The sequence below is a fragment of the Prosopis cineraria genome, unplaced genomic scaffold, assembly GCF_029017545.1.
Source record: "Prosopis cineraria cultivar Desert tree isolate PC_DT_omini unplaced genomic scaffold, ASM2901754v1 PC2, whole genome shotgun sequence".
NCBI lineage: Eukaryota > Viridiplantae > Streptophyta > Magnoliopsida > Fabales > Fabaceae > Prosopis > Prosopis cineraria.
Window position 1 is genome coordinate 1,621,799 of NW_026555333.1, and position 18,105 is coordinate 1,639,903.

Sequence of the window (18,105 nt, forward strand, 5' to 3'; positions counted from 1 at the left end):
AACATCACCTTAACTGACCATTTTTGGTGGAAGTAGACCGTAGGGTTTTGATATTTTGACCAAAGACCGTAAGGTTGAACATATTGAACCCCCCACTTTTTTTTTTGGTAATAATATTGAACCTTTTTGGTTGTATACATGGTGGAAGTAGACCGGAGGGTTGCACACAGTAAATTTTACGGAAACACAGTTGAGAATAACAGATGGGGCTCCTTGATTTTATTTTATTAAAAAAAAAAAAAAACAGATGGGGGACTCTGGTTGAATATAGTGAATTTTACTATTTTACAGAGCCATGGTTGAGAATATCAGATGGGGAAGAAGGGTTGGCAGCTGATCCCCTCGTACGAAAGTTGCTTGTTTTACTATAGCTCTCCTTGCTTCTTTCTTCTGTCGGAGATTGAATTCAGTATTAAATTGTTGCTTGAACTACTCCAATTCATGGTCCAAAAGGGAAAAAAGAATTGCCCCCTACTCATCCATATAAACTCTTTCCTCGCCTCTGGGCGAACTTGACTTGAACAAATCCATTCGGGCTTCTTTGATCAGGAGTTTATCAGACAGAAACATGAGTGACTCCGATGAAGCAAGAGATCTCAGGAAACCATTCCTCCACACGGGAAGCTGGTACCGAATGAGTTCGAGGCAATCCAGTTTGATGGGTTCTTCTCAGGCCATTCGCGACAGCGCCATCTCCGTCATGGCATGCGTTCTGATCGTTGCTTTGGGTCCTATTCAGTTTGGTTTTACGGTATAAATTTCTATGCCCGTAATTTTCGTTGATGCAGCTTAATTTCACGCTAGAAAAGCAACTGCCTACCCAGACAACTGAGCTTCGCACCATTTATTTTGTTAGATTTATAAGAACAAGTGTTCGTTGATTCTGGTTTGACCTTTTTCCCTGTTTATGACCATTCCCAACAATAATGTTAAAATCCATTGGTGCTTGCTTTTGACTTTGGTACTTCTCTCAGGCGGGTTATACATCCCCCATCCAATCTGCTATCATCAAAGATCTCAGGCTTTCAATCTCTGAGGTTTGAATCCCTGTCGATTGATTCCACTCCACCCGAGTCTGTAAAATATTAGCTTTCTAGGTCCTTACTGATATTTCCTGTGCAGTTTTCTTTGTTTGGTTCTTTATCCAATGTAGGTGCCATGGTCGGAGCAATAACTAGTGGCCAGCTGGCTGAGTACATAGGGCGAAAAGGGGTAGGAATCTTTTCTGTGAGATCATTTCCTTTCAGATTTTGGTGGCTACTATCTTGGGTTAATAATGACTTCGTTGCATTAAATTACAGGCTTTAATGATTGCTTCGGTTCCTAATATAATTGGTTGGCTGATAATCTCATTTGCAAAAGTAAGTATTTTTCATCTAAGTTTTCTGGTTTTATTTCATATGGGTAATCTAAAGCCAACTAAACTGCAGACGTCAGTTTATCTTCTTTACTTATTAATCCTCCTGCAGGATTCTTCTTTTCTCTATCTAGGAAGGCTGTTGGAAGGATTTGGTGTCGGAGTAATATCTTATACGGTAACTCAAGTGTTTTCTCTCTAGTATGGTTGTGGCATTGTGTGAGACAGAATTCTTGAGTGCCTATTCTTGCTAAAAATCACAGGTACCAGTATATATAGCTGAAATATCACCTCAAAACTTGAGGGGAGGTCTCGTTTCGGTCAACCAGGTTGGTTAATATCACCTAGAGTTACTGTATTGATGTTTTGGTGACGGATAACTCATGCGAAGGGTATTCTCGTTTCTTCATAGCTCTCTGTCACCATTGGAATTATGCTGGCTTATTTGCTGGGGCTTTTTGTTCAATGGAGAATACTTGCTGTACTTGGTAAACCCCTGAAAGATTTAGTGGTTTGGTGAATTGTCCACTTCATTGGAATGGATGTGGTTTTTGTAACCATATTTTGACACACCAAAGTTGTGGAGTTTTGGTAAATCTTGATATTCTTTACCTACTGGATTGTGAGAAACAGTAATGGCTCATCATCGATGTACTTGATATTTCCTCATCTGTTTCATTCATTGGTTTACTAGCATAAAAATATAAAAATTTGGGGCATTTCTTCTCGACAAAATTGTTTTATTAATTTTCTCATTTAATATTGTAGCTCCAAAAGACATGTTTTACTATAATCGCTTTCTAATTTGAAAACAACATTTTGCCTATTTTTTTCTGATTTCTATACATATATGTTTACACTGAACGTTTAACTCTATAACTTGAGCTTACTTTCATGCTAGTGTGTTATAAACTTATAATCACGATCTTTCTGCATCTTGGTTTGGTTGAAGCTCAGACTGGTTGAAAGGGTGAAAATGAGCCAATGTAGATAAGCATATCCATGCTGTTATAGAATCTTAGTTTATGACAATTAAATATCCTCGCTTATTCTTCCGAAAGGAGAATGGCATTACAACATAATTTTGACTCACATGCAAAGTGAAAAAAGGAAAAAAAAGATCTTTGCACTGAAAAAAGAAAAAAAAATTAAGAAAATTCAAATTAAGGAATTTTATGCACTTACTCCTACAGGAATTCTGCCCTGCACAATATTAATACCCGGTTTATTTTTCATTCCCGAATCTCCTAGATGGCTGGTAAGCTTCTCAAATCAAAGTTTTCTTAGTGTCATCTGACATAACATCATGCATTCTTGATCTGTATTTTGTTTTCCAAGTGCAGGCAAAAATGGGCATGACAGAAGAATTTGAAACTTCTTTACAAGTGCTCCGAGGGTTTGATACTGATATCTCTGTTGAAGTTAGTGAAATTAAGGTAATATGAATTTACAATCTGGTGTGATCCTTACATTTCCACATTCCAGTGTGCATCTACTGGGTCATAGGGCTAAATTGTATTTGGGAGCTATGTTATAGAGGGCTGTTGCATCTGCTAGCAGAAGAACTACAATTCGATTTGCAGAACTCAAGCAACGAAGATATTGGCTTCCATTAATGGTATTTACTATCTGTCTAAAAGCATTGGTTTCGATCCATCTACCCAACAGTTAGTTTGTGGAAGGATGAGTTATTAGAGACTAAACATTTTCTTCTGACTCGTCTCTTATAGATTGGAATTGGACTTCTCATTCTGCAACAGCTTTCTGGAATTAATGGCGTTCTGTTCTATGCCAGCACCATCTTTGAAAGCGCTGGTAGGTTAGACTATTTTTAATTATCATACGAAGACCATTGGTGCAATATAATTAAACCATGGCTCTTTTTTACCAGATATAAGTATCTCGTGGTTGTTTGGCCTAAAGCAAACCCTGTACAATTCAGTGAACTGCTGATGTAACACACACTTGCACAGATCTGAACAAAGGGAGAGAGTAGGGAGAAATAGAAACAGAGAGAGGGAGAAATGAGAACGAAGAACAGAACAGTAGGGAAGCAAGAGAGGGAGAGAAGAGTTATCAGAAATCTCAATCAAATATTACATTCATCGAGGTGTCCCAATACAAATTCAAGCTAGTCTATTTAAACTAACTTTCCTACCTATTAAGGAAATCTTAATCACTTGTCCAAAGAAAGCTAATGTTCAGATTTCCCTTCTAACAAAATAACACAAAAAGAAACCTTAATACCATATCCATATAAAGCTAGGTTTCAGATTTCCCATCTTACAAAACATTAAAATAACATAAAGAAAACTTTTTTTTTTCCTAGAATAATGCTTCCCATATTTTCTATCAACTGCTTAGTTCAAATTTCAGGACAATTATGTAATGCACCCATCGGGTGTCTGGTAATGGCTATTCCCCTATAATAATCTTAACGTTTTTCTAGTTTTAAGAACAAACAATTTGTCTGAGTTCCCCAAATTCACAGCATCAGGATATTATTAGGATATTTCCATTTCTAGTCCTGTTCAATATAAAATGCTTTAACTCGTCATTTTAACATATTTTAAACAGGGATAAGTTCAAGTAATGTAGCCACATGTGGCCTTGGTGCTGTTCAGGTTTAGCTGAAAGAAAACTTGTAACATGGTTTACTATTTTCTTTTTACCCTAGAATCACGATCTGATTATATATGCATGTGATTTAGGTTCTTGCCACCTGTGTAACTCTGTGGTTGGCTGACAAATCTGGTCGCAGGTTGCTTCTTATTGTGAGTCTGAATTTTTTTCATCATGTTTAACAACATATGGGGTAAATTAATGATTTAATCCTTCAAAAAACTGTCCTTTCAATTAGGTCCTTTGAGGCAGAGCCTCTTTATTTAGTCCCTGAACTTTCACTCTTTTCTCAATTTGGTCATCCAAAGACAAAGTCTACCAACATGTATTTGGAGTACCAAATGGAGAGAAGCGTGATGTTTTGGGGACTAAATTAGTAATTGAATCTAATATGTATCTGCTTGGCGGATAAGATTTTGATTATTCATGTTTCTATTGCAGGTCTCTTCTGCTGGAATGACCATTAGTCTCATAGTTGTTGCTGTCTCATTCTATATAAAGGTGATAACATAGCTAACTTTATTGTGATTCATATAAGATACATTATCTACTTCAAGTATCTGTGTATTCTGGCATGTGTGCCTATATATTAGCTGTTAATTCAGAGAATGAAATCACAAGCACTCTATGAACAGCTTAGACAATGTCCTTTACGTTACTGAATATTTTCCTGTGACCAGTAATTTTTCCTTCATTGTTCTCAGGATTTTTTATCAGATGAGTCTTCTTTATATAAGATATTAAGCATCATAGCAGTGGTTGGAGTTGTGGTATGTGAAATATTCACGTGTCAGACAAAAAACCTTTAAGATGCTTAATTCAAGTATTTTACTTTAAACCTCCTGTCATTTCAGGCTATGGTTGCTGCTTTCTCTGTGGGAGTGGGAGCCATTCCGTGGATTATAATGTCTGAGGTACTGCATTTTGTGATTTTCCTTAATAGAAATAGTGATTCTTTCCCTGGAAAAAGTTTTAGAACCTGTTTGTTTTCTGTTTTAAAAACTGTTTTTTGTTTTTGATAACAAAAAAAAATTAAAAAATTTGTTTGAATGAGTGTTTTTCATTTAGTTATTTCCAAAATTATTTTCATTTTTTGTTTTTAAAAAACAAAAAAATGGAAACAACTTTAAGTTGTTTTCATTTTATTTTTCTTATTTTTAAAGTATACTACATTTGATTATTAGAAATTATATTTACCTTGACCAATTTTTTTTATTAATTACCACCATTAACTGCCTATATCAATCAATTTTTTAATTCTAAAATTTTTAATTGATGTAACCAGATGGATTTTTATTTTATTTTTTTAAAAACAATTTTAAAAACTATATTGGAAAACAGTTTTTAAAAATAAAAAATAAGAACGGAAACCAAACAGGCGTAGTTTCCTACACTCATGTATTTTGAATAGTGGAATCAAGAATCTCTGTGAACCTACATATATGCTTCTAGCTACTCCAATACTGGGATCTTGAGGATTAACTAGTGTTTTTTTCACTAACACGTTGATGCTGTTTGAATTTCTTTGCAGAACATGTCCTTTGCTAAAAAAGAAAAATTGCATGTATCATACTTTTTAACTTAATTTTCTTGTTCAGTGCAAGATTATACTTCTAGTTCCTGGGATGGTGCTTCGTTGTTGGCATGCTACAGTTTGCAAAAGTAAAATAATAGTCTTTGTTACTGGTTGCATTTTCAGTGAGATCTAATGCATTGTAAAAATGGTATTGTAGATTCTTCCACTCAACATTAAAGGCCTTGCCGGAAGTGTTGCTACCCTTGCTAATTGGTTCTGTGCCTGGTTGGTTACATTGACGGCAAATTGGCTCTTGGACTGGAGCTCTGGAGGTCAGTATGCTGTCCCTTGATCTCTCTCTCTCTCTCTCTCTCTGTTTTTTTGAGGTTCATATTTTTTTATTAACCAAAAGGAACTTTGTTTGCAGGGACCTTCACTATATATGCGGTTGTATGTGCTTTCACTGTGATATTTGTCACCATTTGGGTCCCAGAGACAAAAGGGAAAACCCTTGAAGAAATTCAATGGGCTTTCAGATGAACTTTCTTCTTAGCGAGCTTCTGTTTTATTTTGTCAGAAACTGATTTCAGGAATCCCGTTTTCCACCATTTCGCAAATTTTTGAGTGGTGCATGTAATCTTATTTGAGTCGTTTGCTTGAAAGTTGGAAAGCTTTGTTGGATCTTGTGACCTTCCCTCAATGGTTCAATTCATTAAAGTTCTGGGTTTGATCGGAATGGAAATCAATTAGATTATAACAACCAAATCCAGTTGCACTTATGGGTTATGATTGATGAAAAACAAGAGGATAGAAAAGGAAGGATGGCCAAAAGTTCCAAATTGAATAATAGTAGTTTCCAGGTATTGAATGTTTTTTTTTTTTAAACGGGAACCAAGTATTGAATGTTAAAATGTATTTTTTGCACTACTACAGCAAATGGCTTTGAGGGGAAAATTTGAGGAGTTCCTACGTTGCTTTTAAGTTCTAGCCTTGGTCCTGCACCTTCAATCCCCCCCCCCTTTCTTTTTTAATGCAAGGAACCGGCACTTCATTTGTAGAGGTAGTAATTTAAGTAAGACAGGTTCATTCAAGTTAAATTTATTTAAATTGAACTTGAATTATTCAAACATATAAAAAGTTTATATAATCAAGCTTGATTTTAACACCTACTTTTTAAACTTATTTTTTTCCTTTTTAATATCAATTTCAATTTTTAATTTAAAAAATATTTTTTTTATGACAATATAAACACAACACATTTTAAAATACACGAGATAAATCAAAAAAATGAGTGATTCCATATAATTCCTAAATCTTAACGTAAACTGTATTTGAAATTTACGTGATGTAGCCTCCACTTAGTTTGCACACAGTGGTTCATGTATTGCATTATTAATGTGCTTAATATTACTAATAACTTATGGGTGTAGCATGGGACTAGCATGATGCTCAATATCATCGATCTTAGATTAGACGGTGTGGGTTAAGCACTTATGACACCTTGAAATCCAACCAATGAGAATTAATTGTTCGAGAGTGAGTATGGAAATTTTTGACCGGTAATCCCTCACAATTGAAAAGCAAGGCTAATCTAGTTACCCGAACTAGATCTATATGAGTTGTTAGACTATGAGTTCGACTAGAAGATATGAGAAAGGATATAAGGAGATTGTATTGATCATGCGGCATAATATCTTATGTTATAATGTGATTAATGTGTGGTTGTTCCTATGTAATATAGTTTGTCTATTTTGCTTGTAACTGTCACACTTTAATATACTTTAATTAAGTTTCTTAGTTATTAAGATTGTTTAATCTCATTCTCATTTGTTATATCTTTCTAAGAGAGAATAATGCTAAGGGAAAGGGAGAGCATCGATGCCAAAAACCTACATCTTATTTCGTAAAGTCTCTAGTTGACTTATGCATAATTGAGATTATTTTTACAATAGTAGGATTAGACATATTTTTGTATATGTTGAATTATAGATCATTTACATGTGAGCTCTATTTGTAGACTTGGGTAATTTTTATTGTAGGCCTTTGTGTTTTGGGAGAAAGGCCTTCCATACAAATGTTGATTATTATGATTAGTGATTGAGCTTGTTTAGATTACAACAAATTAATAGATTTGAATATTGTGAACGATTGAGTAGTTGTAAAGTCTCCTTTACCAATACAATTACCTCCAATTGTCAAGGTAATCATAAGACTAATCCAATTGGACTAGTAAGTTTGTAAAATTCACATAAATGGGTTTTTAAGTTCTTGAACTCATCAAATGTTTTAAAATCATTTCATAAATGAAAATCAAAGTGAAATGCTTTTATAAAAGTATGGGATTTCGATTTGCATCAAAGCATCTACATAAAGACTGAAAAATATCATTTCAGTGTAATAGACATAGGTGCTCTGTGACACATCTTTTCTGTGCCATAAGCCACAGCACATTGCACAAATCATGATAGTAAAATTGTTGTCAAATGACAACCCCTATGGTAAATTTTTAACGCATCCTATTTTTCGTTTGACATTCAATTAAGATGATTTAGATGTCTATAAAAACTCTTTCAGAGCACTAGCTAATGTCACTTATTTCACCCACATATTATATTTCATTAAAAAGTTAGATACCCATTTGCATAACTTACTCCTTTTTCAATCCAAACACAACTAAGGTGTCAAGTTTCATATCCAAGTGCCAAAAGCTCGTATCAATATTAAGATCACACTTAATAAACTACAACATATCAATGCAATACACCACGACAATACAATAACTTATAATTCATAATTTTAATGCTCAACCCTTAATTACAAAAACATGAAAGGGAGCCAATTTACTATAAAATGTCAAAATACTCCTTTACGGTCATTCACATCATTAATGTTATACTTGCATTAATATTTTGACCCTGTCTATAAATCAACATTCAATATACAAACCACTTAGGGCTTAAAATAAACAAAACACAAATCATTATATAGTGCAAGTGAGTCAAAATAATATAATTTTTCTAGTTGGCAATTGTCTAATCAAAATACACTTATTGACAAAAGATGCCTATAAATTAGAAACTAGTGCCCTAAGCCTTTAGTACTGTTCCCTTGTCTTGGCTTGAGCTAAGATTTGTAAATATTGAAGAAAGATGGTAAGTACAATCACACAATAATGAAGATTAATATAATCTATGCAAATGAATGTTAATCAATCATAATGATGCAAGTAGCATATTCAATTTAACACGTGTTCACATATTTATCACAACCATGAGCATCACATCAATTATCATCATAATACGTACAATCATGTGATATGATAATAATAATAATATAAAAGGGTCATGACATTAACAACCATATGCCCTCAATATAAAATGCAGGACCATAATAATGTTGACCATGTTGTCATAATATTATATGCACAGTTACTGACATCTTTATATTCTCCTGATTCTTTTGACATGAAATCGTTGGCTAATTAGTGGATTTTGTCCTTAAAATCATCCTATCTAATTCTTGCACTTGTGAGAAATTGCCTAGCCAAGGTTACTACATTCATTTATAGTTATTGTTTCTCAAACACCAACAACCATGGGGTGTCATGCTTCTAAGCTAACCTTTTTCATGAACTGATAGAAACTAGTTAGGTTTGGGTCCCTCGATTAACAAGTGGGACAAATAAATAAAGGCAAGTTGTCAAGCTCCAAATGGCAGCTATATCATGTGGATTTTCAACTTCTACTCCTCTCCTTAAGGAAAACTCCCTGTTCGCTCTCCTTTTTCTTAGAGTTTATCCCCTGAGTGTCCTTGGTAGGGCGAAAAGTAAGACCCTTTTGAGCCCAATTTACTCAGGACAAGGTACGTTGTAATGCTGGTAGTACATCCTTCCTAATGATCAAATTTTTAAAGGTTTGACATAACACGTACTCCTATGATTTAATCCTATAACCTCTCATACAAAGCAAAGAAGTGGGCAAGAAGTAAATAACAAACAAGATGCACGCTGAGAGTTGAAAGGAGAAAGGATCGTGATTCACTTCACGAGGCGAGAGGGGGTGTCGGCACTTGAGATTGAGAGTGGAGACAGAGCAGTAGAACTCCATATTCATTCATTCAAGTTTCAAGATTTATTTATGAAAACACCTGCTGAGGGTCCGGGACTCTAGGAAATGAGCACCAACTAGGGTCATGACATAATAGAGAAAGCTTAGTATGACGCACATCCCCCTATATTAATTATTATTATTATATTTATCAATTTATGAAAACATCTCATGGAAAGCCGCATTATTATTTATTAATTTATTATTACTCTGTGCACCATGCTGGTAACTACTTGCATCATAACTAGCACTGGGCAAAAAGGCTATGGGCCAGCCTATGCAAGTTGGCATTTTTACGGGTTAGGTTAAGCTAGCCCACCAGATAAAACGAGTTGAAAAACTCAACCCAACCCATTTTTTAATGGGCTGGCTAGCCTATAAAAAGTTATTTGAATTTTTTTAATAATTTAAAATTTATATAATATAAATATATATATTTATTTTACATTTTAAAATAAATTAGCAATTAAAAACATAAATAAATAAAATAAATATAGAATTCATATAATTTGAATATAAATTCATATAAATTATTTTACTAGATTTTTATTATTAATCATCTTCTTGCCTATGTGTGTTATCTTTCTCATTGAGAAAGAAAATTTGAATATAAATTCATATAATTTTTATAAATGAATTTATATTTGTGATTTCAATCAATAAATTTTATGAGATTATCAAATAATATATATTCAAAATATTTCTATAAAAATTAATAAATAATCGATTTACAAACTATAACAAAAATTTTATTTGTAAATTGTAAGAAAGATTTACATTATCTTTCAAATGTAAAGAACATATTTGAGAGTCATAAATTATATATTTAAAAAATATTATTGTTATTATAAATTTAAAAAATATATAATATGATTAAAAAATTTAAAAATTATTTTTAAAAAATATGCTAGCCTGTGGGTTAGCCTACTATTTTTATAAGTTGGGCTAGCTTAGTCGTTTTAAAAAACAGATCAATTTGGCCTAATCCAACCTATTAAGTTTAATGGATTAAATGAATTAATTTTAAGTTCAACTTAATTTTCTCAGCTTAATCATAACCAAGACTAGAAAAGGAATAGGAGATACAGCTCCAGCTCAGCCGTTGCGTTATAAAATATATCTTTAAGAACTTGGACTCAGTTTTCGAGCAACAGATCTAGACTGACGCAACATATTTAACGAAAATGCCATTCACGGGGGTAGCATATTGCCACCTAATTCAGGGACGCAATCTATTCACAGGATTATCTTAAAAAAGAGTCAATCAAACTCAAAAAGGACCCCTTGGTCTTTAACACCATATCTGCATTCTGTAGCTATGCAAATTGCCATTTTCAACACACATGAAAGATCTCATTTTCAGAGAGCATCATCATTAAGATTTCTACACACAATATCAACCTTGGTTGAAATGTTCTAGTTGGACAAGCTGACAAGCTAATAATGAATATTATTTTAAAAGTTAAGAGTCATTTTTATTTTTGAACTATACACGAAAGATCATAAATGTTTTTAAACTCAACTATGGATCAATTTTGTCCTTCAACTTTAAATATTTTTTTTATTATGACCATTTTTTCACTATTAGTAAGCCCCATACTATGTTTTTTTATTATAAAATATTTGTGTTGAGGGGTAAAAATAACTTTTTTAATAGAAGTTAAGGGGTAAAATTTACCCTTAACCTAATAAAAAATATTAAAAAATAGTGAGATCTACTGATAATGAACGGACGTTAAGTGTTTTTCATGTTAAGATGATGACGAAGAGAATCATTAAAGTTGAGAAACAAAATTGATCCCATAATTAACTTTAAAAATATTAATGACCTTTTGCATATAGTTCAGGAACATAAATGGCCCTTAACACTTATTTTAATAGATATCAAACATTCATAATAAAATATTCACAAAATTCTATACATAATATATATCCTAATTAAGCAAATGTATTTGTAATTTACCTTGTAGTACAAAGAAAAGTTCACAGAATATACCTTTCGATTTTTGAAACCTACGGTAACTTTTTGTTTTTTTAAACTAAAATTATATGCTGAGACCTGAGACTCAAGTGTCAAGACATTTAAAAGGAGTTATTCCTTTTTGATCAGTTCGCCACCCACCCAGAGCCACAGCCCAGATGAACGGGGGAAAAGTGGAACGAAGAAATAGGGTCGAGAATATTGGGCCAAGATATAGGAAAAAAAATTAAACTGCAAAAAATGAAGAAACCCAAACCCCAAACATACCCTCGCAAGTCCTCACAAGGGCCAAAAGACGTCGTCTTCTACCGTCCTCCATTGCGTTACGTTTTCCCTGCCTTCTTCTCGTCCGCCGTCTCTGCAAAAGTTTTCTCTAGTCTGTCTCCACTATCAACGTTTGAAGCTGAACCAACGCCGTGGCGGGAAGAGGATATTCGATTTTAGCCGTCGGTGCCCTCTGCCGCCATTAGTTCAGTTTCCTGCCAAGATGGCTGAGGGGGAGGGGCTACACAATGACACTCTTGAAGGGGTCAAGCCTTCCACTGATCTGGTACAAGTTAAATAGCTGCTATTTATCGAGTCGAATGGACAAAAAGGGGATTCACTGCGTTCATTTAGTTATTTCTTTTTTGGCTCAATATGAAGACTAGTTGGTGTCACTGAGACCGTATTTGGATATTTTTTTTGTCATGACTGTGTTTGTATATTAAGTGTTCGTGATTTTTCCATTTTATATGTTTTTGTACTGAATTTCTTAATTGAAGGCTTGCCAATGGGAGGCGATCAAAGTTATTATGAAGTATCTGCAAAGAGTTGAAGTTTTTCTGTTGAAGTTCTCTGGCAACGTTTTATGTATATGATACTTAGTCAGCTTTTAACTAGAAAAAATGATATTGGAATGGTCAGAGAAGGCAATACAAGTGCAGAGCAACGAGGAAGCCTCCCTAATTTCGTATAAAAAACTTAAACTAAGACTATCTCAAAAGTTCTTTCCAGTACATCAATACCCTCATAAATCTATGGTGTTCAGGGCCGTTAAAAACCATTTAGCGAAACCCAAGGGTGGTCGAGAACTTAAAGATCCGTTTTTAAACAAGATTTTGTAGAAAAATAAAAAGGAAGAGAACAACAAGTGCAGGAGTAGGATATTTCAAGGACGTCCTTGCATTTTCACCCGTCCTGAAGTTAATTTTTTTGACAGAAAATGGTGTTAAGTCGTAACTAAGCAATAGCTTTGGTTCTCCCGAAAGAAATAGGTGTCGGTTTTAATAATGACATTTTAGATTACATTCACCAGGATATTATTCAAATCTTTTAGTTTGGAAATACTGATTGCTTCTTCTATATCTTCTGCATTGTATTTTAAATTTTTATTATTGATACATGATATTGCTTTGCAGGATATTTCTGATGAGTTAGATCTGAAAATAAAGAAGTATCTGAGAGGAGAAGGTGCGAATTTGGAGGTATGAACAATTTGGATTTCAAGAATCTAGACATAGATGTTTGATAATGTCATCTTATCATCATTGTGAACTATAAATTGCAGGTTTTGAAAGACAAAAAACTGAAGGGTCTACTTTCTGTTAGAGAAGAGTTATATAGTAAATCTGCTAAAGTTGCTGCCAAGGCGGATAAGGTTAGTTTTTTATTTTTTCTTTAGAAAGCTCCTCTTCGGTCCCTCCAGAGGCTGAGTTGACATTTTTCCCCTCAGCGCCTCTGAAGAATAGTACCAGAGGGGAAAGCTGTGATTCATCTGAAATGAAATTTGTATAACTTGTCATAATAACATCTTTATTTAGAATGTTTGCAATCATTATCTATTTTCTACAAACAAAGCGTGTTCATCTCTTTTCTTTTTCCAATTAAAAGAATCCTTATGCTCTCTGACCATTCCTGATGGACTATTATTACCCTTGTTATTCTGTAGAGTTAAAAGTATGAGCTAGACATCAAAAATACACGGATCATTTTTAAACGGATCTTCATCTTCAAGATATCTGGATCATTATTATTCGATATTGAGTCACATATGTTTATAGATTGAATTCATATTGAGAATCGAGAGTTATTGGGGACTTTTAAATCAAATTTGAAGGATGTTAGCAACTTAGTTTAAGATGTTAGTTATTGTGGGTACAATGATACAATTACAGGGTTCGACCTTCATATTTTCCCTGATCCTTAATTTCATATATGCAGTGGCTTGTGCCCAGTGAGGGAGGTTATCTAGAGGCTGAAGGCATAGAGAAGACATGGAGGATCAAACAAGAGGCAATAGCTAAAGACGTAGATATCTTAAGCTCAAGAAACCAATATGATATTATTTTACCAGGTTCTTTTCAACTGTTTGCTAGCTATAATTATTATCTTAACAGCAACAACAACAACAACAGCAAGCCTTTATCCTGTTAGGTGGGGTCGGAGTTATAATTATCTTAAGTCAAATTTAAATCTTTCTTTGTGCATCCCTGTAATATCTTACTTCATTCAATATTTTTTCATATAATTTTTAATCATTAATCAAGTAGGAATTTGATTGTAGTAATAAAATGTAGAATTGCAATTTTCTTTTTGCTTGCATTTCACTTTTTCCTTATTTTACATCCAGCTTGGAAAAATCATAATTAAATCTTGAAAAAGTAACATGAGGCAAACTTAGGCTTGGTCTAAAGCTTTGGATGTCCTCTATAATAGAAAAGGTAGTCATAAAGTTTTGAAATACTTTCTCCTAAAAGTTGATGAAAATAGACACTATCCCATAACTCTGCAAAAAAAATTATTTACCTTGACCTTCATCCTTTTTTTGCTATTTACTCGGTATATTTTATTTTTGCAGAACTTGGTCCATACACTTTGCAATTTACTTCAAGTGGCCGGCATATGGCTGTTGGAGGGCGTAAGGGTCATTTGGGAATTGTGGACTTGATGAATATGAGCCTAATCAGAGAGTTTCAGGTATTCTCTCTATACTTCTGCACTATAGCACGATCCTAAACATCATCTTTGTTGTTTGTTAATCATATGTTTTCTTGCATCTTGTTAAGGCATGCCATGGTGCACACGTGTGCATCTTTGTAAGGCATGGTTTAGTGCTAATTCGCCTGAGGGGGACTCTTTGAAACATGCTCCTAGTAATTGTATCTTCTTGTTGAAAGCTCATGATTATCAAACTAGAGAGAAATTCTTACTGTTTGTCTCAAATTATATCCAGTTTCTGATTTTTTTTTTTTGGTGGTTGTCTTTTCCAGGTTAGAGAAACAGTCCGTGATGTGACATTCTTACATAATGAGCTGTTTTTTGCTGCTGCGCAGAAAAAGTAATTTTTTCTGAGTTAGTACTTAATTGTTTGCTTGTAGATTGTAAATTTTTTTACAAAAATTTTTGCATCTTATTTTCACATGGCTAATTGATCCTATTCATATGATTAGTTGATTTGGTTTAATTATCACTTATTCCCATGCTTAATTTTCTGCTCATTTGGACAAAATTCCATGCGGTAAGAGGCTCAAGATGTTATGTGATTGTTTTTGTGCGAAATCTACCATTTGGAGAATTTGTTTAGATTTATTTCCTAGCAAATTAAGTCATTAAAAATCTATTTTTTAGTATGTACTCTTGTTCAGAGATTTATTTCTTGCCAAATGGAGTCATTAATTTTTTTTTTTTTTTGAGTGTGTACTCTTGTTCAGGTGATATATAACTTGAAAATTCTTGAATTTTACAGGTACCCTTACATCTATAACCGTGATGGCACTGAGCTTCATTGCCTTGAGGTTCGTATATTGCTTTTGTAATATGTTGAATTTGAGCCCGTCAGCTTCTCTGATAATCTCTTGCATATGGCTAACAATTATTTTGAAGATTGTCACTTGAATTCAATATTTGGTTTTTGTTACCTTGAACTCTTCCTAACTGGAACATAAGTGCCCTACTGGTTGCTTTTATTGACTCAAAATGGCTTTGCATTTGCTGGCGCTATCACGTATGTCCATCCCTTGCAAGGGTGTTCTTCTGCTTCGTGCAGAGAAAAATTTTATTGGTTTTTCCATTCACAATCTGCTGAAAGTAATTAGTATGAGATGCATCCTTATGCGGCTGATTGCTTCCCTTCCCTTGTTACAGGAACATGGTGCTGTGTTAAGGCTTCAGTTTCTAAAAAACCACTTCCTCCTGGCTTCAATAAACAAGTTTGGGCAGCTGCATTATCAGGATGTTACGATGGGTGCAATGGTTGGAAATATTCGGACTGGTTTAGGTCGTACTGATGTGATGCAAGTGAACCCCTTCAACGGGGTTGTTGCTTTGGGTCATTCAAGCGGTACAGTCACAATGTGGAAGCCAGCAAGCTCAGCTCCTCTTGTCAAGATGTTGTGTCATCATGGTCCTCTCTCAGCTCTGGCATTTCACTCAAATGGCCACTTAATGGCCACAGCTGGAAAGGACAAAAAAATAAAGCTTTGGGACTTGAGGAAATTTGAGGTTCTCCAGACACTACATGGCCATGCCAACACCTTGGATTTTAGTCAAAAAGGATTACTTGCATGTGGTACTGGATCTTTTATACAGGTTCTGGGTGATCTTTCTGGTTCTCAGAATTACTCTAGGTATATGACTCATTCCATGGTTAAAGGTTACCAAATAGCAAAGTTAATGTTTCGACCATATGAAGATGTTCTAGGCATAGGGCATTCCATGGGTTGGTCCAGCATTCTTATTCCAGGATCAGGAGAACCTAACTTTGATACGTGGGTGGCCAATCCATTTGAAACATCTAAACAGAGGAGAGAGAAAGAAGTTCGCTCACTTCTGGATAAGCTGCCGCCTGAGACGATCATGCTGGACCCAAGCAAAATTGGTACAGTAAAGCCCACAAAGAAAGAGAAGCTGACAAAGGATATGGGGGCAGAGATGGAAGCTGCTGTTGAAGCTGCCAAGGACATTAAAATGAAGAAAAAAACTAAAGGAAGAAGTAAACCAAGCAAGATGGTGAAGAAGAAGAAGGAAGCAATTGAGAAAGTGAAAAGGCCTTTCTTGGAAGAAAAAATTAAGGAGGAAGCAATTTCCAGAAAGAAACAAAAAATCGACGAGGAAGGTAGTTTACCAAAATCTTTAAAGAGGTTTGCTGGTAGAAAACCAGCGACATGATCGTAAATCCTAGATCTTTATTTTATTCATATCTGAAAAATTTGTTTTTGCATTGTGATTTCTGGCCTTTCATTAGGTGTTTGTCGCCAAATTTCGTTCATTTATGTTTCGTTTCGACAAGAGGATTGTAATTTAAAGAGTAACAGGAGAAAAGGCCAAAAAAATCAAATTCAGGAGAACATTGATTAGTCATCAAATTTCAAAATTTGAGTTTATAAATCGAATATTCTGAGAATTGTACGGCACCAATCAATTCAATTGATTAGACTTGTATGGGAGAGAATCAGCAGTGAATTGGTCAGAATCAGTGAAACCGGTACTTCAAATGGTCGAGGTAATCACAGTATTTTAATATCATTTTTTAAAATTTTAATTGATGTTTATAAGTTATGATTTATGCATGCCTAATTGAGAAAGGAAGACAAATAAACATACATGAAAGAAACGTGCACATATATATGTATTTTAACACGCACACACACTGGATGAAAGTTCAAGATTATCAACGGCTACAGAATGTTTCCTTCATTTTAATTTTAAATTATAAGATAAAGTTAGGGGTGTGTTATTGTCTTAAAATAAAAGATATTTTAAAAAAATAAAATTTTATTAATAAAATTTTTTTAATATTATCATATAATGATTATATGTGTAGGAGTATTTTTAAAAGTTTATAATTTTATTTTAAAGTTTGTAAAATGTCATTATTATATTTTATTAATATGCACGATCTTTTTCAACTTTATTTTATAAGTTAAGATGAAGGGAGTATATATTTAAATTTAAATATTTTTTTATTATAAATGATTATTTTGTTAATTTAAGTTTATATTGTTAAAAAGATTATTAAGTATTAGCTCATTTACTGTTGGACTTATAGTTCAATTATGTGATTCAAGCAAGTAGGAGAGTTAACTTTTAGTGTAAATTATTTTGCTGTTGAAATAAATAATTTTAAATACATAAATTTCAAATATTAGAGTTGAAATACGTAAATTTTTTAGGTTAAAATATAATTTTAATTCTCTAATTTTATAAAAAATTTTAATTTAACCCCTTAATCCTATAAGGTATTTTTTTTAATTTTTTAACCTTAACATTATTAATTTTAAATGATTATATTTTATGTCAATCATTGTTATTAAAAAAAATTAAACTTAATATATCAACATTTAAAACTATTTTGTTAATATTTAAAAATTTACTGTAAAAATTTATTGAAATGAAGCTAGCAATATTAGGATTATAGAACTAAAAAGATACAAAAAATAAAATTAAAGAATTAAATGAATACTTTAGCCAATTTTTTATTAGCTTACAATTTTTTTTTTTGTTGCTGTCAAAATCAATGTTAAGAGTTCACATGAGTAGGAGA

General features: G+C 33.3%; 2 protein-coding genes across 2 annotated transcripts; both read left to right on the top strand.

Annotated features, from left to right (window-relative positions):
- The first annotated feature begins 277 nt into the window (after positions 1–277).
- LOC129302848 (sugar transporter ERD6-like 6) lies at positions 278–6,223 on the top strand. The gene is made up of 18 exons (XM_054941710.1): positions 278–751; positions 975–1,037; positions 1,123–1,212; positions 1,302–1,361; positions 1,470–1,535; positions 1,621–1,686; positions 1,770–1,845; positions 2,551–2,615; positions 2,701–2,793; positions 2,895–2,975; positions 3,088–3,172; positions 3,935–3,981; positions 4,069–4,131; positions 4,421–4,480; positions 4,684–4,749; positions 4,834–4,893; positions 5,713–5,827; positions 5,923–6,223. Exons 1-18 carry the CDS (start codon positions 569–571, stop codon positions 6,033–6,035), a joined length of 1,452 nt encoding a protein of 483 aa, XP_054797685.1. The 5' UTR covers positions 278–568; the 3' UTR covers positions 6,036–6,223.
- Positions 6,224–11,831: 5,608 nt separating this feature from the next.
- LOC129301361 (probable U3 small nucleolar RNA-associated protein 7) lies at positions 11,832–16,949 on the top strand. The gene is made up of 8 exons (XM_054939928.1): positions 11,832–12,132; positions 12,983–13,048; positions 13,132–13,221; positions 13,785–13,917; positions 14,422–14,540; positions 14,834–14,901; positions 15,310–15,358; positions 15,708–16,949. Exons 1-8 carry the CDS (start codon positions 12,070–12,072, stop codon positions 16,728–16,730), a joined length of 1,611 nt encoding a protein of 536 aa, XP_054795903.1. The 5' UTR covers positions 11,832–12,069; the 3' UTR covers positions 16,731–16,949.
- Positions 16,950–18,105: the final 1,156 nt, after the last annotated feature.